At 47.4% G+C, this 24,977-nt stretch overlaps 2 protein-coding genes across 2 annotated transcripts in view; both read right to left on the minus strand.

Moving 5' to 3' along the window:
* The window catches only part of LOC144121726 (organic anion transporter 3-like), a 30,668-nt gene extending 16,244 nt beyond the window's left edge, over positions 1-14,424 (minus strand). Inside the window, exon 1 of the mRNA XM_077655087.1 lies at positions 14,277-14,424. The gene's annotated coding sequence lies outside the window, so the exon portion shown is untranslated. The remainder of the gene's footprint in view (positions 1-14,276) is intronic.
* Positions 979-3,180, minus strand: LOC144118929 (organic cation transporter protein-like). The gene is made up of 2 exons (XM_077651695.1): positions 1,615-3,180; positions 979-1,534 (listed from the first exon to the last, which is right to left on the minus strand). Exons 1-2 carry the CDS (start codon positions 3,081-3,083, stop codon positions 1,183-1,185), a joined length of 1,821 nt encoding a protein of 606 aa, XP_077507821.1. The 5' UTR covers positions 3,084-3,180; the 3' UTR covers positions 979-1,182.
* Positions 14,425-24,977: the final 10,553 nt, after the last annotated feature.

The raw sequence follows: 24,977 nt of genomic DNA on the forward strand, positions 1-24,977 counted from the left end.
AACCTAAAGGGGAAGTTTTTAATATTAATGGCAGGAAACTACAAGCGTCCAGCGTGATCCGCGGATATGTTGATTGGTAATGTGCAAACTTACGATATGAGAAATACTTTTGGAAAAATGCTTTTGGTACGCTCTGGGCTCAGCACGATTTGTATACGACATTTTTGCACGTCTTTCAAGATGCTATCAATGCGACGATTGTACCCCGCAGGCAAAATGCACACGCAGTAATTCAAGTGCTTATTCATAGCACTTCTAGTGTTGGCGTACGCAGCTGATACGCTAGAGAGCGATGAATGGTTATCGCCACTCTTTCTAGCCTAGGAAACAACACGTCTACAGTTATGTGCGAAAATCTCGACTTACACTATGCTTCGCGGCTGGACTTCCTAAACGCTATCGGACAAAACGGCGCCTCCTGCCGCACTCAAGTGCTGCTTACATCCCCGAGCTTCAACTAAAAATATCACCCGAACTGATTGAAACCAGCGTAAACTACGGCTTATCTTTGTTATACGATGACGCCCTGACATTCAAAGTAGATAACCACACTGCTAAACAGGCAAACAAAACCAAGCATGCACTACAATAGTGCCTAGATTTGCGAGTTCGTTCGAGGATGGGAACTCGAAATTCTGATATGATCTGCGGTAATTCGGTAAGACACATTTACATTCCTTGAACAAATAAACCCAGAAGTTAGTGTAGTCCAGACGCTGAAGTTAGCAATGAGGCGTCGTGCTAGTTGTTTAATACCATCTTTCACAGCCAGAAAGATTCCTGACAAGGTGTGTGCCCCCCCCCCCCCCCCCCCGAACGTTTCACACCACGTTTATTCCGCACCCCATCACCACATAACTGATTAACGGCTGCTCCCAGCACGTAGAAGAAGCGGTTCAGGGCGTACAAAAACGTTGCAACGGACGGACAAAACATTACATGATATTTTGAAACTCTTTTGATGAGATCTCTGCCGTTGCGCACAGTGCGCACGTGCTAACGTAATAATAAACTTGTATATATACCTTACGTTAATTACCCATAAAACGGAAACCAAGCCAAACATTTTTTGCCCGAGTCAATCAGTCAAGCCATTGAGTCGTTTCTATTTACATATGGAGTACATGTCCCGGAGTATTTTCTCAGTAAATTCACCGAGAACTTACAAATAAACCAATGATGTCACATCCGGAATGAGCGCACACGACTGTCTGGCTTTTTCACCCTGCGTTTCTCGTCTGGAGAGTTGGTGGGCTTCTGGCGGCACTTCGTTTTTGTCCTTCGTGGCTGTAGCGTGTTCTGCATCATGTCCAGGAGGTCCCTGGCTTCCTTGGCATCGGACGACGCCGAAAACGCGGTAGAACGTCCGACGCTCGTCTCGAGCAGGCTCATCAAGACAGGCAGACCGGCGAAAACGATCACGGCCACGACCGCGAACGCGACGTCCTCTCGCCCAGCTTGCTGTAACAGGGACAGCGCTGAAGCAAACACGGCTCCAATACGGCCGCACGTGTAGGCGCCGCATATGACGGCGCTGCGAACAGAGCTTGAGAATATCCCGGCCATAAAAAGGTAGTTCGTCGGAACCAGAGCGCTCGCCACGCACGGCCGCACGTGTAGGCGCCGCATATGACGGCGCTGCGAACAGAGCTTGAGAATATCCCGGCCATAAAAAGGTAGTTCGTCGGAACCAGAGCGCTCGCCACGCACTTGGCCGCGATCCCCAGAGCATAGGACAACTCGGAAGGCTTGGAGTACGTGACGACGCCGAACATTGTCGAGGCCTCTCCAAGCATAGCGAAGAGAACGAGCATAAGCTGCAGGCGACCCAGAATATTGAGAGCGAGGTACATTACCAGATAGGGGGGTGGCAGGGAGATCGTCGAGACAATCCTCGCCAAGAGGCTGCCGCCTAGCTTAGGGTTCCATATGACAGGGTAGTACGTGAGCATGACGGTAAACGTTGTGGCGAAGACAGAGGCATCCCTGGCGCGCTGCGACCCGGGGCCCAGCAGAGAAGAAGGCCCCGCTGGTGCGAAGGGCACGCTCGCCTTGTTCATCTCGAACTTGATCCGGTCGAGAGCCACCTGCTTGGCCTGGATGAGCGACACGCCATTCATCTTGGCCGCCGCGTAGATGTCTTCCTCCGCCTCCTTCACTTTGGACATTGTGAGCAGCCATAGCGGAGACTTGTGCTCGGCGAACGTGGCCGAGAGGAGCAGGAGCGTGGGTGTCATGACGAGGAGCTGGAGCAAGAACCAGTCAAGCCGGATGGCGGTGACGACGGCAAACAGCAGCTCGCCGAAGAACGCGCCCACGGAGCTACCGAAGCTCATGTAGAACATGCGGTACTCCTGCGGGGCCACTTCGAAGAGGAGGATCACAGTGACAATGTGTACGGTGCTGGCACAGGCGGAGTTGACGAATATCAGCGCCAGGTAGACCAGGAACGCCTGTGTGAAGGAGCTGGCGACAGCGGTCAGCAAGAGAATGAAAGATGCGCCCACGATGACTGGTTTGCGGCCCTCGGTGTCGGCGAGATAACCCATGAAGGGGACCACGAATAGCGCGCCACTCATAAAGACGCCTTTGCCGAGATACAGAAGCCAGGTACGATGGCACACGAGGTTCCAGAAGCTCCGGGCACTTCTCAGTGCTTGGTCGGGATCGTAGTCCCACACCTTGCACAGGGCTGTCTCCGTGTCGATGGGGCCGCCTCCGGGCCGGACGTACACTCGGCATTGGCTGTAGTGGCCCACTTCATCCACGGGTATACCGACATTCTTCCAGAGTGCAGTTGACATGTTGGCGAACTGTGGTAGCGGCTTGCACCAGTGGTCCACTGGGTTGGTGATGAGCGCCAGGACGTTGGTGCGGCAGAGCAGGACCATCTGGGCCACAATAGTGAAACCGAAGGTGAGCCGCTGGAAGTCGCCATGCCTGATGACGTTGGTGCCTTGCTGAGCCTGTTCCAGGTCCAAATCGCTGACCTGGTAAGAGGAGCCACGGCCCAGTGATCGCCATGTTAATTCGGCTGCCTTGCTTTTGCTGGACCCTTTCTCCACGTGCTTGTTTGGAGCCATCGTAGCAACCTTTAACGCGATGTACTCCAGGTAGAAACCAATGCGTAGACCGGCAGGCTGTCGTGTTCAGGGCGCTCTCAGAGGTACTGAGCCCGGAGCACGGCTGCTGGTTTTGAGCGGGCGCACGATGGCACGCGATGCAGGAGCCTCTTTTTCGCCTCTTATCTCTTCATCCTCCTCTTCTTTCTTACCCAGCGCACGTTAATAAATTACAATTGCTTTAAAGACACTCTAAAATCAGCCCTCCAAATCACTTCAGACACTCGCGCTCAGATAAGTGCCGAAAGCAAGGCTGCACATCTATGTTCAGTACTGGACCATGCAAGGCAAAAGTCTGAATTTTTGGTTAAGAGAACAAAGGGTGCAATCGCGAACAATTGGTGGAATTCTGAGTGCACGCGTGCATATAGGCGACGGAAAGCAGCTTGGAAGAAACTTCTCATCAATCAATGCCCAAAAAATTGGCTGGATTATAAGTATGTTGCAGCAACATTTAAGCGCACTGTCGCCCGTGCAAAGCAGGAGTATAATACAAATCATTATGATTTCATTTCCCAATCGGGAAGTAAACGAGCCTTGTTTAGTTTCATGAGGCGAAACAAGGTGATTCCTCCGACTGCCAACGTTGAATCCCTCGTTCAGTCCCCTGCTGACATCGCAAAGGCCTTAGAAGATATTGCGTGTGGCCTAGAGCTTCGCTTTACATCTGCTTTACCTTCTCCTACTATATTCACATGTACCTCAAGTGATTTCACTGAGGTCTCTATGCCTGAGCTGTCGCAAATTGTTCTGCGCTTATCCCCAGCGGCTCCTGGCCCCGATAAGGTCACTTCATCTATGATCAAAATTTTGTTCAATGAATCTCCTGCAGACCTGTTGGCTCTAATTAACCATTCTATTAAAGATCCTTGGATACCGCATGAGTGGCGTCTTGCTGAAATAGTTCCATTGCTTAAAAAGCAAGGGGAGGGCTTAACTTTAGACAATATACGCCCTATTTCGTTAACATCGAACCTAGTGAAATTGGTGGAAAGGGTCCTTCTCGGCCGTGTCATGTCATTCATTTCAGAAAATGCTGTATTGAATCCATGTCAAATTGGTTTCAGGCCGGGTTGTTCAATTTGGTGTGCTCATACTGATCTTGAGAGTCGTATTAAATTAGCTCGCAATAGAAAACAGTTTGCTGCGCTTGTCACCTTGGATATCAGTAAAGCATACGACAGCGTGGAGCACTCGACTCTAATACTAAGATTACAGGAACTCAACTTCCCAAGCTATTTTGTAGCCTGGATTTCTGTTTTTTTAGAAAATAGAGAATTTTACTGCTGCCAAAATGGTATTTCCTCAAGGAGATTTCCACAGACAAGAGGTGTTCCGCAAGGATCAGTTCTCTCCCCTGTTCTTTTTAACATTTTTCTAAGCTCAATTCCATGCATTCAAAATGTGAAAACTTATGTGTACGCCGACGATATTGCATTTTTTGCATCAGCAGGTGACATTCACACTCTTTATCGAACCCTGCAAAATTACCTCAATGTTCTTGACAACTGGCTAGGAAGAATTCATCTGTCCCTTAATGTGAAGAAATGCGCATTGTTAGTATTTCCAGTTTCTGTTCCTGTAAGCATCTGCCTGGTCTATAGAAATAACATAATACCTCAATTTCAGACGGTGAAGTATCTCGGTGTAATATACGACTCTACTCTCTCCTGGCGGCCACACATTGAGCAAGTTTCTGCAAAAGGAGTTCGGGCCATTGGCATCCTGCGCAGGCTTTGTAGTGCTAGGTCAGGCATGAGAAGGCATACGCTTCTGATGATTTATAAAATGTACGTCCGCCCAATTTTGGAGTTCGGGTGTGTTTTATTCTCAGGAGCTCCTGCCTATAAACTTCGCCCTCTTGTGCTTTTGGAGCGTGAGGCGTTGCGCCTTTGTCTGGGGCTTCCAAAATATGTCGCCAATGCTGTTCTGCACCTTGAGGCGCGAATGCCTTCGTTATCAGCTAGGTTTCGCCTTTTAACAGTTCAAACATTTTTAAAATTGTGCGACTCCCCTCTTCACGCTTCCAGTATAATATTTCTTAGTCAACCTTCCGCCTTTTTTAGTGCTGCCTGGTCTCGATTTCATACCCCGCAGATATGTTACGTGCAGTCCCTCCTTGATCGCATAAATATTCATTTCACCGATGTCCGCCAAATATATAACAACTCCTCATCTGTCCAGATTGAATTCGATGACATTTTCCCATCGAATGCAAAGCTGCAACCCTTCCCGCTTCTTCAGGGTCTATTGCAGGACCACCTAAGGTCCTTTCCCTCTCATGTTCTTATTGCTACCGATGCCTCGCAGGATCGCGAAAAGGCAGGTGTGGGAATTTTTTCACCTTCACTGGATTGGTCTTTTTCTCTCCGTCTTCCTGACTTCACTCCAATTTTTCTGGCTGAATTATTAGCAGTAATCTTAGCCTTACGAAAATTAGAATCTACCGTTTCCCAGGTCGTGGTTATGACAGACTCTCTGTCCATTTGCTCTTCCTTATCCTCGCCCACTGACTCTCGGCCATTACGCCTCTTTTAAGTTCCTGATTCCGCTGCATCTAAATTCGGTAAGGTTGCTTTGGGTACCAGGTCACATGGGCTTTCACTTAAATGAGGTTGCAGATTCCTTATCAAGAGCCTCTCTCAGCGGCCCAATTGTTGCTGTCCTACCATCGTGTGCATATACAGCTGCGGTGAGGTTTCGCAGCTACACAATATTTCAGGAATTTGCTGCCTCGGCTCTTACATCGTCTCCCGAATATCAGCATCTTCTGCATCCTTGGAGTAGCAAAGACTGGCGCTCACGCAGACTAGAGGTCTCTTTCACGCGCTTGCGTTGCCGGGTTCCCCTTCTAAATTTCTACCTTCACAGATCTGGCCCGGCAGCTTCCCCACTGTGCCCTTTTTGTGCCGAACCTGAGACAATAGATCACTTCCTGCTGTTCTGCCGCCGCTTTTCTCATTTGAGGAAGCGTCTTTTGCAAATTCCATTTCATCAACTGGGCTTGCCTGTGTCTTCCGCGGTTGTTCTTTCCATTGGCGCTTCTTTGCTTGGACGAAGCGACAGGAGTGTGCGCTCTGCTGTGCAAAATTTTCTTCAAGAAACGCAGCGACTCCCATTCTAATTTCTTTTTCCTGATCTCTGTCAGTAAGACATTGCAACATTACAGGCATTGTGTACTATTATGCACATTAAGCAATTGTCCCGTCTTCGATCTCCAAGTTAACTGGACCCCTTTCCTTCCCTCTTCCAATCTATCAGACTACATACTATTTCCACTGCTTTTCCCGTCAAAAATTTTCTGTATCCAGTAATTAACCGCCTGTGTCTTGGCCACTCCCCCGTAGTGGGTATGTGCCAGCAACGTCTGAGGCCTTCCTTCCTTCCTTCCATGTGCGTTTCCAGAAAGGCCATGCACTATGAGAAAAGCAGCGCGAAAACAAGACGACGGACGAAGACAGAACACACAGCACGAGCGCTGTCTTCGTCCATTGTCTTGTTTTCGCGCTCCTTTTCTCATGGATCTATACCGACCCGCCCAACTTTACACCCTTGCCATGCACTCTACATTGCCGCATCTCTAGCAGTAGTGTACAAAGGCAACCCTGCCGTGAGGATGTCACCTTATGGCCTCTGTATTTGTAGGTTTGCGCATCGATTCTGCTTCTTGTCTCGGGCACACCACCAGTTAAAGACGACGCTGGGCTGCAAAACTTCGATTCCCATTCTTGGAGCGACGCATCGCAGTGGCAGCTTCCTGGATTCACCTTCGATGCCCTTCAACTTGCATCAAAAAAGACACATCAGTGCCTCGTGGATAACATCCTCTGTGCAACTTCAATGTGCACAATGAAGCCACGTCAAAGCCACACGTCATGAAGCCTGCCCGCTGTAAATCTGCTCCTTCGACCGCCGATCTTCAGTGGACCCGGCAACCCTGCCGTAACGACGTCGCCTTATGTGCCTCTGTATAGGCTGGTTAGTACATAAAGATATGATTTTCGTAGCGATCACCTCTGTTTAGTTGTGTTGCCCTGTCCACATGTACTGCTCAGTTGTATCAGCGACTGTTTTTCAGTGGCATTTCTGTTACTGATGCTTTCAGGAGACGTTTAGGAAAACACTGGGCCTAATTCAGAATCTGTCCTAAACAAAATTTGCCAAACGCAGAAATACATTTTGGCTAAAGTTGCAATATATTCCAGAAAAATAAGCATGATATGAGGCCGATATGATGACTATGCAAACTATACTTTAAGCTATTGAAACGAAGCTCATGGTTCAGGTTGAATCCCAGATAAAGGCAGCAGCGGGGACACAGATAAAGGCAGCAGCGGGGACACAGATAAAGGCAGCAGCGGGGACACGTCGACATTCCTTCTGAACCTCTGGTTTCAATTCGCAGTTCCCTGTTCGTGCCGCGGCAACGATACATCGGACCACGCCATAGCACCGATCTTCAGGGAACGTGCGGTTCAAGCAAGTCGTCTACGTGAACACCACTACAAGGAAATCACCGCGGCATACGACGCTTATCTTGGTGACGTCACTTACTACAGCGCTGGAGTGGCCGGACTGCCTATAAAAGCAAGACGAAAATCCTGCGGCGCTCATTTTGGCAGCAGCGGGGACACGTCGACATTCCTTCTGAACCTCTGGTTTCAATTCGCAGTTCCCTGTTCGTGCCGCGGCAACGATACATCGGACCACGCCATAGCACCGATCTTCAGGGAACGTGCGGTTCAAGCAAGTCGTCTACGTGAACACCACTACAAGGAAATCACCGCGGCATACGACGCTTATCTTGGTGACGTCACTTACTACAGCGCTGGAGTGGCCGGACTGCCTATAAAAGCAAGACGAAAATCCTGCGGCGCTCATTTTGGCAGCAGCGGGGACACGTCGACATTCCTTCTGAACCTCTGGTTTCAATTCGCAGTTCCCTGTTCGTGCCGCGGCAACGATACATCGGACCACGCCATAGCACCGATCTTCAGGGAACGTGCGGTTCAAGCAAGTCGTCTACGTGAACACCACTACAAGGAAATCACCGCGGCATACGACGCTTATCTTGGTGACGTCACTTACTACAGCGCTGGAGTGGCCGGACTGCCTATAAAAGCAAGACGAAAATCCTGCGGCGCTCATTTTGGCAGCAGCGGGGACACGTCGACATTCCTTCTGAACCTCTGGTTTCAATTCGCAGTTCCCTGTTCGTGCCGCGGCAACGATACATCGGACCACGCCATAGCACCGATCTTCAGGGAACGTGCGGTTCAAGCAAGTCGTCTACGTGAACACCACTACAAGGAAATCACCGCGGCATACGACGCTTATCTTGGTGACGTCACTTACTACAGCGCTGGAGTGGCCGGACTGCCTATAAAAGCAAGACGAAAATCCTGCGGCGCTCATTTTGGCAGCAGCGGGGACACGTCGACATTCCTTCTGAACCTCTGGTTTCAATTCGCAGTTCCCTGTTCGTGCCGCGGCAACGATACATCGGACCACGCCATAGCACCGATCTTCAGGGAACGTGCGGTTCAAGCAAGTCGTCTACGTGAACACCACTACAAGGAAATCACCGCGGCATACGACGCTTATCTTGGTGACGTCACTTACTACAGCGCTGGAGTGGCCGGACTGCCTATAAAAGCAAGACGAAAATCCTGCGGCGCTCATTTTGGCAGCAGCGGGGACACGTCGACATTCCTTCTGAACCTCTGGTTTCAATTCGCAGGTTAGTCTTTGGAAATTATTTCTGCAATTTCGCTTGTAACCCACTGTCCTTGCTGCTGCCAAGTGAGTGTCCAATGAGTGTCTAGTGAACATGAGTGACAGTGACGGTGTCTCAGAGTGTCTAGTTTGTGCATCTGAAATAGATGCCGGCGATATATATCTGAGTTGTAGTGAATGTAATTTCAGATATCATATAGGAAAATGCTCTGGTATGCCCGAATCTCAGTTTACTTCTATGAGAGAAACAACTAAGAAAGCATGGCGTTGCCAAACGTGCCGTGTCGGTAAGACTCGAGGTGGGCAGAAAGAAAAGCCTAAATCGGATGTTTCATCGAATACAGCTGGCAAGTGTAGTGTGGAAACGGCTAAATTTGCCATCGCACTTGCAGACATTCAGGCGAAACTTTCAGTCCTTCTAAGTCTAAAGGACACTGTTGACAACATTGACCAGGCCATTCAACTAATGTCTGAGAAGTATGACAAAGTCCTTGCTAACACGGCACGCCACGAAGAAGAAATTAAAGGGCTGAAAAAGAAAGTGCACAAACTTGAGCTTCAAGATCACACAGGGCTGGACTTGGTGAAAGAACAACTAAATGACCTAGAATGGCGCAACCGAAAGCTAAATCTCGAATTCCATGGGATCGAACAAACGGACCAAGAAAATTTATTGCAAAAAGTAAACGATGTGGCGAACACGCTAAAGGTACCAGCACTTGATAAAGATGACCTACTTGCTATTCACCGCCTCCCGACGAAACCCGATAAGATTCCTGGCATCATAGTCCGCTTTGCTAGGCAAGAAACAAGAGACGTCTGGTTTGAAAAGCGAAAGGTTCTTCGTGATGCTGAAACTGCTGTCTATCTTCAAGAAAACATAACCAAACAGTGCAGGGAACTACTCATGGCAACAAAAAAATGGGCAAAAGACCACAACTTCAAGTTTGTTTGGCACCGTAATGCAAAAATCTACGTCCGGCGGAAAGAGGGGGACAGCGCTTTGCGTATCAAGTCTCAGAATGACCTGCATATGATAGAATCTGCCACAGAGTAAAAGGCCCATTAGCGATGTATTCTAGTTTCTTCGCTTATGCACTATGGCTCGTCACAGTTACATTTTGCCCAATGAGGCAATCAAGTTCATTGGTTCTGATTTTAAATCGTCTTTCAAGGTGTTTCATGCAAATTTGCAGTCCGCCAGAAATAAGAGCACTTCTCTAGAATCCCTCTTGAGTCAAATAAATGTTCAGTTTGATGTACTCATGTTAACAGAAACATGGTATGACACTGCAGATTACCCTTTTTGCTTGCCCGAGTATGACTCTTGTACTCTCAATCGAGAGTACGGCCGAGGAGGTGGTGTTATGATGTTAATAAGAAAGGATATAAAGTATGAAAGACTACCTGTATATACACGTTCTTCAAGCGAATTTGAAGTTTTGTCTGTTCTCTCGCACCGTAAACTTTTTGTTACGATATATCGCCCACCTGCAGGCAACCTTGACACATTCTTCAACTTCCTGGAGTCCCTTTTTTCATACACAAATGACAACGACCTAAGTCTCGTTTGCGGAGGAGATTTTAACATAAACTTGCTTGACTCGTCTAGTCCTGTTAAACACTTTAAGCTAATGCTAGAAATGTACTATATTAGAAATACGATCAGTTTGCCAACAAGAGTCACGTTACAGTCATCTACACTAATTGATATTTTTCTAACTAATTACCAGTCGAATGAGCTTAAATCTGGTGTCTTAGCTTACGATATTAGCGACCACCTGCCGATTATTCTATGTGTCAAATCTCCAAATAAAGAAAAATTAGCACAGCGTAAAGTTACGTTCCAACGGATTTTGCCCAACCAGCTGGAAGCATTTCGCAGGGATGTCATGAGAGTTGACTGGTCGGATGTTTTTAACAGCTCGGATGTAAATTCTGCTTATGATTGTTTCATTCAAAAGTTCACTGACATTTATATATCTTGTTTTCCTTTTGTTACTATTAATTTATCCAGAAAAATAAGAAAGTCATGGATTAATGGCGATCTAATGGCAAGAATAAAAATAAAGAACGACATGTTCCACAGGTTCATTCAGACCAAAGATATCATCCTCCTGAGAGAATTCAAGAAGTATCGGAATAAGCTAAATAAAGATATTAAGAAAGCTAAAGCACATTACCTAGAAAAGTCTTTTAGTGCAGTTAAAAATAATAGCAAATCAACATGGAGGAAACTAAATGAAGTTCTGTGCCGCTCACAAAGAACTAGCCCAGTGGAAGAACTTTTGATAAATGGAATAATAGTTAATGGGGCTTCCCTAGCCGACGCATTTAATGATCACTTCGCTAGCCTCCCAACCCCTCAGCTATCTAGACATACAAAGCTCTCTAATAATCCTCCTTGCCCTTACAGCTTATTTCTTAAACCTACTTCAGACGAAGAAATTTCTTCTATATTCTTGAATCTCAAGAATTCACGCAGCTGTGACACTCAAGGTATGCAAATCGAGCCATTAAAATACGTTATTGATTGTATAGCACCTGTACTAACTCACATTTTCAATCTGAGTTTTACGACAGGTACCTTCCCGAAACAGCTTCAAGTAGCGAAAGTGAAACCAATTTATAAAAAAGGAGATCACAATGACCTCGGCAATTACCGTCCCATATCAATTCTGCCAGCGTTCTCTAAAGGATTAGAAAAACTTCTTCTGGTTCGCCTCGTTTCCTTTTTAGATACATTAGACGCATTGTCGAGCGCACAGTACGGGTTTCGGAAACATCGGTCTACCCAATTAGCTCTACTTGATCAAAAGGAGTATATTTTACATAATATCGAAGCAAAAAAACTTGTGTTGGGTGTGTTCATTGATTTCACTAAAGCTTTTGATTACCTGAACAGAACCTTACTCCTCGAAAAGTTGGAATCTTATGGCATTCGCGGAAATGCATGGGAATTAATTAAATCATACCTCTCTCATCGTTGTCAATTTGTTGAGGTCAATGGTCACCCTTCACATTTAATACAAACTCACACTGGAGTTCCTCAAGGGAGTATTCTTGGCCCCCTTTTGTTTATTCTATACTTAAATGATATTGACAGTCTTGATGATCGAGCTAAGTTTGTAATTTACGCCGATGATACTAGCATATTGTTTTCTTCCGATGACAGCACTGAATTGTTTATGATAGCCAACTCTGTACTCGCTAAGGTAGCTGCTTGGGCAGAGGAAAATGGCTTGGTAATCAGCATTCCTAAAACAAAAGCGATTGTTTTCCGTCCTAAGACACGACAGATTCCACCTAATTTAACGCTTAGTTTAAATAATACGGAGATAGAAATAGTGAGTGAATTTAAAACGTTGGGAGTGATCTTCACGGAACATATGTCCTGGGACAGACACGTCGATTACATCTCAAGTAAGCTCGCCTCGATTAACGGCATTTTGTACAGACATAGAGATTTCCTCCCTAAAAATATTTTGTTACTCCTATATAATTCCTTGTTTGTCTCTCATTTACAATATTGTAGTCTGGTCTGGGGTACTACTACCCTAACTAACATAAACAAGTTGAGTATATTACAGCGAAGGGTTCTTAGAATTATTACACGCTCTCAATACGATTGTGATATATACTCTGTAATGCAAAACCTTGGCATAATACGTTTTGAAAACATGTACAATTATCACCTGTGCCTTGGGCTTATCAGGGAAAAGAAAGCTAAATGCAATAGTTTAATAAGGTTTGCCGAATTAGCCATAAAAGGTCCATCACGCTACCCCACACGCCATCTCGAGTTTTGGAAAGTGCATTCCTTCCGGACTAATTATGGATTTCAGACACTAAAATATCGAATTCCTAATATACTAAACACATACCTAAAGGATAACATTCATATTCTTGATCTTAAGCCACATGAACTGAAATATTTATTCCTGTAATGTTACCTTTGTGTGTCCTATATATTTTTTACTTATACTTAAGCTTTGCCTAATTCAGTTGTCATGAATGCATACATTTGTGAATGCTTTCTTTGTTATGAACTATCAAACAATGTCGCCTTTATGTTGCTGTATTACATTTGTGCGCTCATTTTTACCATTACATTTTTCTTAGATATTAGTATCTAATCTTCCTCCCACTTAGAAACTTGTATTCACTTTTTGTACGAGCAGTACATCCCATACTTTATTATGTATTATTATGTTTTTCATGTACGAGTAGTGCATTCTGTACTTTATTATGTATTATTATGTTTTTCTTCGATGAAAGATATGTCGGGTTGTCGGCGTGTACTGCTGCTGCTTTGTAGGGGACGAGGACTTGTCAAGCTGCTATCGCAGCTTTTTGCCTCGCCTCCCCCATCTTTGATGGAAATAAATGGAATATATATATCTGAAACTACTGTGAGCGACTGTCAGGCGGAAATCACTGTACTAGCTAGGCGACTTGATGGTTTGATAAATCAGTCCCGACGTAACAGCTTGATTGTAAGAATACGAGAAGAGAATTTAAGCGAAGATACATTGCTGAGAAAAGTAAATGATGTTTTTTGGGCAATACTTTGAAAAAATCTAAGTACTACGGAAAGAATTCACCGTCTAGGAAAAGTGGCTCCGGATAAACATCACCGAGTTGTCATTAGAATAGGAGATTTCTGAGAAAACATGAAGATAATGAAGAACTGCTCATAGCTTAAGGATGGTGAAATAAGCATTTCAGAGGATTACTCTAAATGAATGCAAGAAATTCTGAAAAACCTCTGGAATTCCACTGTAGACGAAATGAAAAATGGAGCCAAGGTAAAACTGGTATTCGATAAGATGAGGGTTAACAAAATCCTATACGCCTGGAACGAAACAACTAATCAGAGTCACATATATGCAACACCCTTCTGAGAATAGTGATTGACATCTGAAACCTCGGTAAAATTTTTTCAAAATCATAAACGTTAACGACCGAAGCATGCTAAACAAACTTGCCGAATAAGATAACTATAATCCTTGATTATGATCCTCACCGAACAGTGGTCACTGAAACGTGGCTTCATATGGATATACTAGATGCTGATGTTACTCCTCCTAACAATAAAATAGTAAGAAGGATCGCGAAGACAGAGGTGGGGGAGTTGCCATAGTTATCAAGGATAACATATCATTTTCTATTCTTCCAAGTGTAAACGGCGTCGAAGCACTGTGGTTTATGACCAAATTAGATCACCAAGCAGTCTTCACTGGGAGTGTTTGCAGAGCCATAATGCTTCGGTGGACGTACTGGTTAAGCTACGAAGCTTATGGATTCCTGACTACCTCCCAATAGCAAATCCCTTTTGGGGATTTTAACCTCGCTGGCATTGACTGGCATTCACAATTATCTGGTAGACGAGATGTCCATAGCTGTGAACGTACTTACTTGATCTGGCTTTCTCCCATAATTTGGTTAAAGCCACGCTGGTGGCTTTTGAGAGGAAACACGTTCCACTCCGGTCGCCTCTCTGTGCTGCTGCAGCTTCTCAGAGCTTCTCGGTGTTGGCGTTTCTCTGCCGTCCAAAGGAGCGAGTTGCGGTCGTCAACGTGACTGTACAAAGGAAAAAGAGGAGTACGTTGCGGCTTGTATCACGAAGTGGCTGGTTGCATCGCTTCTTGCCTAGCGTGACCAATCACGCATCCGAGCAATTTTTTTTGCTTTTGGAAGCACACGCCAGCGATGTGTTAATTAAATCCTGTTTTCTACTCTCTGCCCACTCCCATGTCTGATCGGCACCCGCGCTTTTGTCATGTTTTCACGCAACTAGTTTTCTCTTTGAAACCACTGGCGGCGACTCAAAAGACTGGTCAATAGCTTGAGCATTCAGCCGTTCCCCCGGGGAGAAACACTTCGCTTTTCCCAAGCCAGAGTATGGATTGCAGCGAACCGACGATGAAATGAGCAAACTTATTCTTTCGAGACCCCCGCGCCGTAATTTTGGCGCCGGGTGTATTTTGGCTCGAGCGTATAGATGTCGCCCAACCTAGACTAACATGTAGACCCAGCAGCAAGCTCCTGAATGCTGGGGACCGCCCACTGTAAATGTTTCAACGCGGAATCGTTAAGGCTCCCGCTTTACAGGAAATCCGGTGTCGTCGTCGTCAGCCTCGTCGGCGATGCGAGCGAAAAATCCCCGAAAAAGCAACCTGGTGGGCCACCTCGGTCACGTGACCTTCTGGCGTCATAGAAAACCTTCCCATAACATTCTGATCAAACTGACCACCGTGGCAGGTGGCGGTCAAATTAATCACTGGTCACCAGAGGTCGCTCGGGAAGAGCAACCTGGGTCGCACAGGCCCCACTCGTGGCAGCATCTGCCATCGCAGGGCAGTGGCGCGACGCTTGCCCATCTGTGCGAAACCGGTCATTCTCGACTTTGCATTTGTACACTGGTGGCGCTCCTCAGGCCAGCGATGCGCCACTAGTGGCCTGAGGGCTGCCAGCGATCTAAGAATGTAAATTCGAGAATGACCGATTCCGCATATATCGGCATGAACCCATTAACGCTATCGCGCCATACTATTAAGGTGGAGCTTAAATGACCTCTCCATTAGCCGCCGCGGTGGCAGAGTGATTACGGCGCTCGGCTGCTAGCCGGAAAGACGCGGGTTCGATCCTGGCCGCGGCGGTCGAATTTCGATGGAGGCGAAATTCCAGAGGCCCGTGTACTGTGCGATGTCAGTGCACGTTAAAGAATCCCAGGAGGTCGAAATTTCCGGAGCCCTTCACTACGGCGTCTCTCATAGCCTGAGTCGCTTTGGGACATTAAACCCCTATAAACCAAACCGTATGACCTCTCCCATTTTTTCCTTTCACAATCTGCCGTCAGAATTTGCTGCTTCCACTGCAAATACTGTGTACGTGCGTCAGGGACTGTACTGCACTAGGTAAAAAATTGACAGACGATTAAGATAGTCGGTGACGCGAAATTGGAACGCAGCTCTTCACATGCCACCTGCCACCGCTGGCACGTGGCGTGTTACGCTCCTAGCCGCCTCTGGGAGCTTGTCGTAGAAGCCACGCTCCAGTTGTCCATTCCTCCGATCTGTTCGTGGCGAGTGGCGTTTCGCTCTGCTCCTACCTGCCAACATGCCACATGACAGGTGGGCAGCGATCCACCTGAAAGGTGGCGTGTTGACACCTGGATTGTTGGCGTAACACGCCACCTGAACGCCGACGGCGACGCGGAACGCAGGAACGGTCGCCTTTGCTGCGCTCTAAAAGGCAGAACAGAATACAGCATTGGCACAATGATCAGCATGTGCACGGTTCTTGCACCACATCTGATGCCTGAATGCACAGCTCTTGCACAGCGCACGACGACAATGTCAACGCTGTCACCACGCAGCGTATCGTGTGGCCAGCCTTTACCATTTCTTCGCGTTCTGCAAAAGTCGACGAATTTGCAACTCTCTCCCTCCAGGGGGACATGATGCAGCCAAGCTCAAACTGCTTCCTGAGCTGCACAAGCATCGCGAACAAAAACATTCAAAGCAGAGCTGAGATACACAGACCGACACCGAGGCGGCTGCACGATTCCCTAAGGGGCAGCTATATTGGATTATCAATTTCGACAGTACACTTGTTCCGTATTCCCTCATACCATGACTGAGAGCAGAGAGAAACAGCGACCGTGACGGTCACGCAACGAGCCTGCAAGAGCCTTCTTGCATGGTCGCGTAGACCCCTGCTCTGAGCGCACGCTCGCACCCATCTCATCTCACGCTCTCTTCCCCCCCCCCCTCCTCCTGACATCGTAAATACGCACCGTTTGGGCCTCTGAGGTCATGCATCTCTCCACGGAAGCGCGCTAACGCGTTATCCCGGCTGCTCTTTCGACGTGCCACGATGCAATATATGAAAAACCCAGGCCAGCCGGCACGTTTTGCGCAAACTTTTCCGAATACCTCTCCAGAAAGAACGTGTTACGTCTATAAGGCGATAACCGTTGCACCCCCCCCCCCTCGTCGCAAACGTAATGAGTGGCGAATGGTGCAGACAGATTCTTACCCCAAACTGCACCTTTGGCACACGATCCCCCCCCCCCCCCCCCCACCCCAGCCGGCACTCGCTACCTCTCCCGCATGTGGAGAGCAACCCACCTTTCCATCGGGCGATCAGGATGTTGAGGCGCCCGCTCTCTGGGTTGCTGCCCACTGGTTCCGCTGCCGCTTCCATCACGCTAAAGCGGGGTGCACACAACTAGTGTTCGTGTATGTGGGAGCATATGTAGGAACAATACACACAACAGCCCAGCGAGGAATATGGCCATGGTCAGGGAGCCCTCAATGGAAAAGCTCCTCTGGGCAAGCCCGCACCCACTGGACAGTGCTCCATGCCTTGCTGAGCCCACACAAGGCTCGTCTGATCAGCACGGCTCTCGAAAAATAGCAAGAACTTATCACGAGTGCACATCTGATCGCCAACGCCACTTGGATCCTAGACTAAGGACTTCACCTAGGACTTCGAAGAAATCACCTCTCTGAATTTTTAATAAAGCTGTTCACACCTCCTTGAACAAGGGTGGTGAGGGGGTGGGGGGTGGGGGGGTTAGAAGTGGTCAGCCAGTTGTACATTGCGTTCATCTCTCTAAGGGCGATAGTTCCCGTGTTGTAAAAACACTGACAAACCATTGTTGAAGGGAGTGGCAGGTGAGAGGTGACAGTCGCCTCCCTTCATAGCTCGGGGACAGTCCCCTCTCTGCACAGCCACTCTAGCAGGGTCATGAGAATCGGCTGACACCACTGGCTGAAGGAGGAAAAGACGCGTCGTTCTCGAATTGTATCCGACTGTATAAATGCTGAGATTTTGGTTACACATGTCCTTTCGGGACGCCACTAGGCTTTGGGGGATCTCTCAGATACTTTGTTATTGGTCCTGTTGCTCCCGCGGCTTTCCCATCATTTTATCCCCCTGTCTGCCTCTTTCTCCGCCTCCTTCCACTCTGCTCCGATCGTTAGCAGCGAGCTGCGAGGACGTCCAAAGTGTAAAGGATAGCAGAATATTTCGGGAAGGGGACGAACGCTGGAGGGTGTTGTGTTTTAGGGCCGAAATTGCGTGCAGCTTTTACCGGTGTCTACTGCGTTACGCTTCTGAGTATATAGATATATGTAATGTATATTGGAAAAACCAAGTTCGCTAAGTCTTCATAACTGGAAACGCAGTTGCACACCAATACGACGGAACTGTGTAGTGACAGACGGCGAGCCTTTCCCTTCGCCACAGTCAAAAAATGTGTCATGCATGAACATGGCTCACGGTTACACGTAGCGTTTGGATGGGGACCCTTTTGCTTTCATTTGACTAGCCAACACCCATGCGGCGCCCAATAACATGCGCTTCTGTGTGTGTGTGAGTTGCAGTACCCGGTCCTTGATGCACACGCATCAGCAGACACATGTGCGGAAGAGTTCTACATTAGAGAGTTATAGCATATCGTTAGCGTGTTCACGTTACCGTTTACCCTGTTACCGGACGCCGGACATTCCGGTTAGCGCGGCGCACGCCAGAAGACGTTTTAGCCTACCGTCTCTCCCGTAACGAGTTACCGTAAAGCTAAAACGACTGATGATGATGCCAGATGCCCATCTTTTATTGCAAGCAAAAATACGGATGCATTGCAATCATTTCTATGAAGTGGTACGCTACATGCACATTAATAATCTTTTTTTTTTTCTGCATATAAAGACGTACCGACTGCACTTCAGCTAACAGCCGACTCAGCGGCTTTTCAAATGTGCCCCTGAAGCTAGACACCTTTGTTTGCCCTGGCCGGTTGACAATTTCACTACATAGACCTCAGTAAGCTTGCATACGCAGCGCACGTTGCGTTGCGAGTGCTGTAAAAAAGAGCAACTCGACACCTGTTTGCCGTGCCGCATCGTCGCTTCTTTGTGTGTTTGTATGTGAACACTGTGGCGCCATCTGGTGACAGTGAGTTAAAACGCGCCAACTACGGGCTGGAGAAACTTTATTTTCTGCAATTACTAATGAATACAGCAATGAAGCTACCAGTCTTTTTTTTTTCTAGGAAAAAATCATGAAAATAAAGAAAAATATTAAATCGGGCACAAAACTGAAGAGCTGCAGTATAATTATTGCTATTTGGCAACGTACACGACATATAGTTAGGCCCAACTGCTCAAAAATCGGCAAATTATCTCAAAAATATGACCTAGTTGTTACTCAAACCTCGACGTCTGGGTGAGAGTCTGCAAATTAAAAGTGGATGCCTTCATTTATAGCGAGAAATGGCGCCGAAGAACGCGGCGGCGGTGCTGTATTTGGTCCGAAGCGGCAGTGCAGGGCGCCGCCATGTTTGTTTACGAGCGAACGCTAACTCTTCTCAGCGCTAAAAGAGATTCCGTGAAGTGCTAGCGGACCGGTAAGTGGCAGCGCATGCGCAGGTGTCGCTAGCCGGGCCCGGTAAACGGTAACGTAAACACGGTAACGATATGCTATAACTCTCTATTATACTTTAAATTTGCGCTCTACGACATCTCTGAAAATCACGGGGATTTTTTCCGGACCAAAGACGCTAAGGATTAAACGAACTCGTCAGGAATTCTTGTTCATGCATAAGCAGCTCGACGTAACTTGCGCTACTTGTAACTCGTCGCACAGCGATTCCTTAGGGACTCGCGTTGTAATATGTGGCATCGAGTTCCTTCAATGGAGATGGAATTCTTTCGTTCGGTGAAGTTCGGCATCTCATACTCAGGTCCTCGGCACTATATTAGCAGATACTATTACGGTGTCTTCGACTGGTCGCTTTAGATCACTCTAGAGAGCTCTGAGAGGCGACCGCACATTCGGCTGGTCGAAACCGGCCGCTCTGACTACATTCGGCTGGTTCTTTACGAGCGCTCGCCTCCAGCTCAGAGTGCTCCGACGCGTTCCTAGAAAATAGTCGGAGCGACTCCGAGATGAGTCCACGTGACAGAGCCACTTCCGCCATTTCACGGAAACGGTGCGAGGCCTCGGCGTTCCCTACGCGTAGGCCGAAGCAAGCGTAGGCTTTTGACGCAGTCACGCTTGCTGCGTTGCGTTTTGCGGGTGTCGCGCTGTGTGAGGCAAAATATAGAGTTATAGCATATCGTTACCGTGTTTACGTTACCGTTTACCGGGACCGGCTAGCGACATCTGCTCATGCGCCGCCACTTACCGGTCCGCTAGCACTTCACGGAATCTCTTAATCGAGAGTTATAGCATATCGTTACTGTGTTTACGTTACCGTTTACCGTGTTACCGGACGCCGGATTTTCCGGTTAGCGCGGCGCATGCCAGAAGACGTTTTAGCGTACCGTCTCGCCTGTAACAAGTTACTGTAGGGCTAAAACGAGTGATGATGATGGCAGATGCCCAGCTTTTAATGATTAAAAAACGGATGCATTGCAATCATTTCTATGAAGTGAAATGCTACACTTTAATAATCCTTTTATCTGCATATAAAGACGTACCGACTACACTTCAGCTAACAGCCGACTCAGCGGCTTTTCAAATGTGCCCGTGAAGCTAGACACTTTGCCTACCCTGGCCAGTAGACAATTTCACTACGTAGACCTCAGTAAGCTTGCATACACAGCGCACGTTACGTTGCGAGCGCTGTAAAAAAAAGCACGACACCTGTTCGCCGTGCCGCAACGTCGCTTCTTTATGTGTTTGGATGTGAACACTCTGGCGCCATCTAGTGACAGTGAGTTAAAGTGCGCCAACACCGGGCTGGAGAAACTTTTTTTTATTTTCTAAAATTACTGATGAATATGCATAGAGAATAACCAGTCTTTTCTTTTTCGAGGAAAAAAATCATGAAAATATAGAAAAATGTTAAATCGGGCACGAAACTGAAGAGCTGCAGTGTAGTCGTTGCTATTTGGCTATGTACACGACATATAGTCAGGCTTAACTGCTCAAAAATTGGCAAATAATCTCAGAAACATGGCCTAGTTGTTACTCAAACCTCAACATATGAGTGAGAGTTAGCAAATTAAAAGCGAATGCCTTCATGTATAGTGAGCAATGGCGCCGAAGAACGCGGCGGCGGGGCTGTATTTGGTCCGAAGCGGCCGTGCAGGGCGCCGTCATGTTTGTTTACAAGCGAACGCTAACTCTCCGCAACGCTAAAAGGGATTCCGTAAAATGTTTGCGGACCGGTAAGTGGCGGCGCATGCGCAGACGTCGCTTGCCGGGCCCGGTAAACGGTAACGTAAACACGGTAACGATATGCTATAACTCTCCAGCGTTGAGGTTAGCGTTCGCTCTTAAACAAACATGGCGGCGCCCTGCACGGCTGCTTCGGACCCAATACAGCACCACCGCCGGGTTCATCGGCGCCATTTCTCGCTATAAGTGAAGGCATTCGCTTTTAATTTGCAGACTCTCACCCATACGTCGAGGTTTGAGTAACAAATAGGCCATATTATTGAAATAATTTTCCGCTTTTTGAGCAGTTAAGCCTAACTATATGTCGTGCACATAGCCAAATAGCAACGACTACACTGCAGCTCTTCAGTTTTGTGCCTGATTTAACATTTTTCTTTATTTTCATGATTTTTCCTAGAAAAAAAGACTGGTAATTCCATTGCTATATTCATCAGTAATTGCAGAAAATAAAAAAGTTTCTCCAGCCCGGAGTTGGCGAGCTTTAACTCACTGTCACTAGATGGCGCCACAGTTTACATCCAAACACACAAAGAAGCGACGATGCGGCACGGCAAACAGGTGTCGAGTTGCTCTTTTTTACAGCACTCGCAACGCAACGTGCGCTGCGTATGCAAGCTTACTGAGGTCTATGTAGTGAAATTGTCAACCGGCCAGGGCAAACAAAGGTGTCTAGCTTCACGGGCACATTTGAAAAGCCGCTGAGTCGGCTGTTAGCTGAAGTGCAGTCGGTACGTCTATATATGCAGAGAAAAACATTATTAATGTGCATGTAGCGTACCACTTCATAGAAATGATTGCAATGCATCCGTATTTTTGTTTGCAATAAAAGATGGGCATCTGCCGTCATTATCAGTCGTTCTAGCCTTACGGTAACTCGTTACGGGAGAGACGGTAGGCTAAAACATCTTCTGGAGTGCGCCGCGCTAACCGGAATGTCCGGCGTCCGGTAACACGGTAGACGGTAACGTAAACACGGTAACGATATGCTATAACTCTCTAATGTTCAAGAAACGCCGGATAAGCATATACGCTAGGAACGCGGTATGTGTTGCTGTCGCAAGACAACAGCGATTCCAGCAGCAGCTCAGACGAGGACGGCAGTGCTATCCAGAAGGCGATGTTCGAAAAATGAGCGTACCGTGGGACGAAAAGCCGGTGTAGCGATCGATGCAGGCTAAGCGGTGACCGCGATGCAAACTGTGTGCGGCGACGTGCGGCTAAAGGTAATCAAGGGACCTTACGTGCGGCTACTGCTGACATCAGTAGCGGTGCCGCGTAGTGGTTCCTGAAGTTACGTCCCCCTCCTGCCTCCTGCGCTTCCGCCCTAAAAGCTCACTGACCATTCGGCTTGACTAGTCTCGCTATGCGCTCAGAGCGAGAGCGGCTCCCACTCTGCCAGAGCCTAACCAGATCGCAGGAGCGTCCAGTCGAAGACACCATTAGATCTCCGTAAAAACTATAGGTTGGTCCTCTAACCTTGAACACGTGCTACTAGTGTTTATGGTCACGCAAAATATAGGTAAAGGAGGATAGGCACCAAAATTTTTGTTGCAAGCTTTCTTCTCTACAGTGATGCGGAAGACATTATTATGCGTGACTCGCCATGTGATATTCGCCTCGACCGCTGAATAATTTATAATCACATTTTTTGTCATGATGTTTTGGTTTCGGTTTCAACAGCCTAACGATGGCTGTGACGTCAAAAATTGGTTATATGTCACCTGAAACATAGAAAAATTGATATAATCGCTGTTTTATCGTTTTAATTTACTACAGTGCTGAAGCCAGCCTTCCTCAACAGCCGAAATGACAATGAATTCAGAAGCAGCGATTATATTGCAGTTTTTTCATGCCCCTCGTCACTTATAACCACACTCTGTCGTCACAGTCACTGTTCATCTGTTGAAACCAAACAGCACTCGAATAAAATTCATTATAAATAATTTAGCGCTCGTAGGAGAACACCACATGGTAATGCAAGTATAATGATGCCTTACGCATCATTACAAAGGAAAAAACGCGCGCCCAAAAGTTAGGGGTCCATGTCCCTTTAAGTCCTCGGCGAAACAGGTCTACGTCTCTCCGGGTGCACCTATACTGTTGTGACATGTGGTCGTCACGGTACAGTGCCCGAGTTTTCCCGTCAATCGGCGCGGCGTCCCCACCAGGGAAGGTCAGCCGAAAAATGTCGACTGCGGAGCAAACGAAAGAATCTTTTACATACAATACTTGCATGACAGAACAGAAGTTCGACGAGGGGGCCGACAGAATAACGGCTTCTCGAGATGGTTTCACTCGAACCACTGAGACATGATCGCTGCATCTCTCGGCTCTCCATCTGGCCTCATTTTTTCTTTTTACCCACGAGACCCGCTTCGCCGGGTGGGTGACTCACCTGACAGCATCACGGTAATTTACGCTGGCCCCGGGCAATCCGGTCGCGCCCAAACGAGTTGCCGCCGGGGCGAAGGACAGCTAGGTGAGCTTCCGTCGCGCCGATTAGCCCGGCCCTTACCTTCAGATGGATTCCAGTGGAAGGAACTTTTGCTGAAAAGCTCTGGCACAACAGTACTAAGGGGCTTCATAATAAACTTCACGTCTCCAACCAAAGACTCAAGCATTCAAACTCATGCATGCATGCAATTTTCACCCAACGATTCGAAGCCGACTCGGCTCCTTCATCAGGGGTTACTGAGGGCAATAGCCAGCGTCTTTAAGTATCGAGGGGAGGAAGGGTTCGTTCAAAGGAACGAAAGCTGTGATGCGAAAGGCTTGGGGGGGGGGGGGGGGGGTTAAGGCTGTTAGTCACGTTGTCGCACTGTGGGGAGGCGGTCAATGGTGACTTTTTTTTGTTGAGTTGAAGAGCGAAGTACCTGGGCATATACTTGGGGCAGGTTTCCTTTTGTGCGGTTGATGTTGTTCGGGGTGGTTTGGATATGCCAGGATTAATAATAATAATAATTGGTTTTGGGGGGGAAAGGAAATGGCGCAGTATCTGTCTCATATATCGTTGGACACCTGAACCGCGCCGTAAGGGAAGGGTAAAGGAGAAGGAGCCTTTTTTGGCAATTTGTTTCGGTTCCGAGGATGCGGGTTTCTTCGAAGTTTTCGGGCCTAGAAACATTGGTGCCACTGAGAATCAAGGTCTTTTTTTTTTGTTTGCTGCGGGAATTCGCCCTTAGGCATAAATTAAACGCCATGGTTGGTTTCCTTATTGAGTGCTAGCAGAGCTCGATGCTAAGGCGCGCATGTGAACATGCGTGTGTCTGGCGGGCGGCTTGGGTTGTGGTCTTGGCTACGTAGATGACGGCCGCGAGCTGCTCGAAGCATGAGGCAAGTTTCTAAAGTGCTTGCCTCCGTGGCGGGAGCCGGGTAGAAGTTGTTTGTCGGTTGAGTTCGCGAACTTTGGCCGCGCATACATCCTAATCAGGTTGTACAGAAGGACTTGTATATTTCAATATTTACAGCTTATTGGTAATTATCGAGCCAGAAATTGCTCATTTTATAATCGACTATAATATTCTTTTCTGCTGGTTTAAGAGAGGCAGTGTTAAGGCTGAAAGGGAGTGGAGAGGGACCGCTTAAGGGAATGAAATAATGGAGGGTGAACATAAAATTAGTCCAATTGGCTTTCCAATCGAATATGATCTATGCCGTCTACGCGCCACAGTCTCCGCGCCAGCTCCAACGCATTTCAATAGAATGTTTATTTTAGAGTGGCTACAAGAATGCCACCTCCCAACAGCGCACAGACCTTTCGTCTTCGAGCTGGTGTTGCACCTAAGCCTTGTACGGGTAAGTCGTGGCGATATATTGTGAAAACTTGCGGCTTATGAAATATTCTCTATCAGAACTTGTGATAAAATTCAAGTTCCAGGTAATGTTATGATACGCGCGCAGGAGATATAGATTGCATAATAAAAG

This window comes from Amblyomma americanum, chromosome 2 (assembly GCF_052857255.1).
Source record: "Amblyomma americanum isolate KBUSLIRL-KWMA chromosome 2, ASM5285725v1, whole genome shotgun sequence".
NCBI classification, from domain to species: Eukaryota; Metazoa; Arthropoda; class Arachnida; order Ixodida; family Ixodidae; genus Amblyomma; species Amblyomma americanum.

Coding starts and splice junctions, on each gene's coding strand:
- LOC144118929 (XM_077651695.1), bottom strand. CDS start 3,083: ATGGCTCCAAACAAGCACGTGGAGAAAGGGTCCAGCAAAAGCAAGGCA. Junction 1,535..1,614: donor GTCATATGCGGCGCCTACAC/GTGCGGCCGTGC, acceptor CTCTGTTCGCAG/CGCCGTCATATGCGGCGCCT.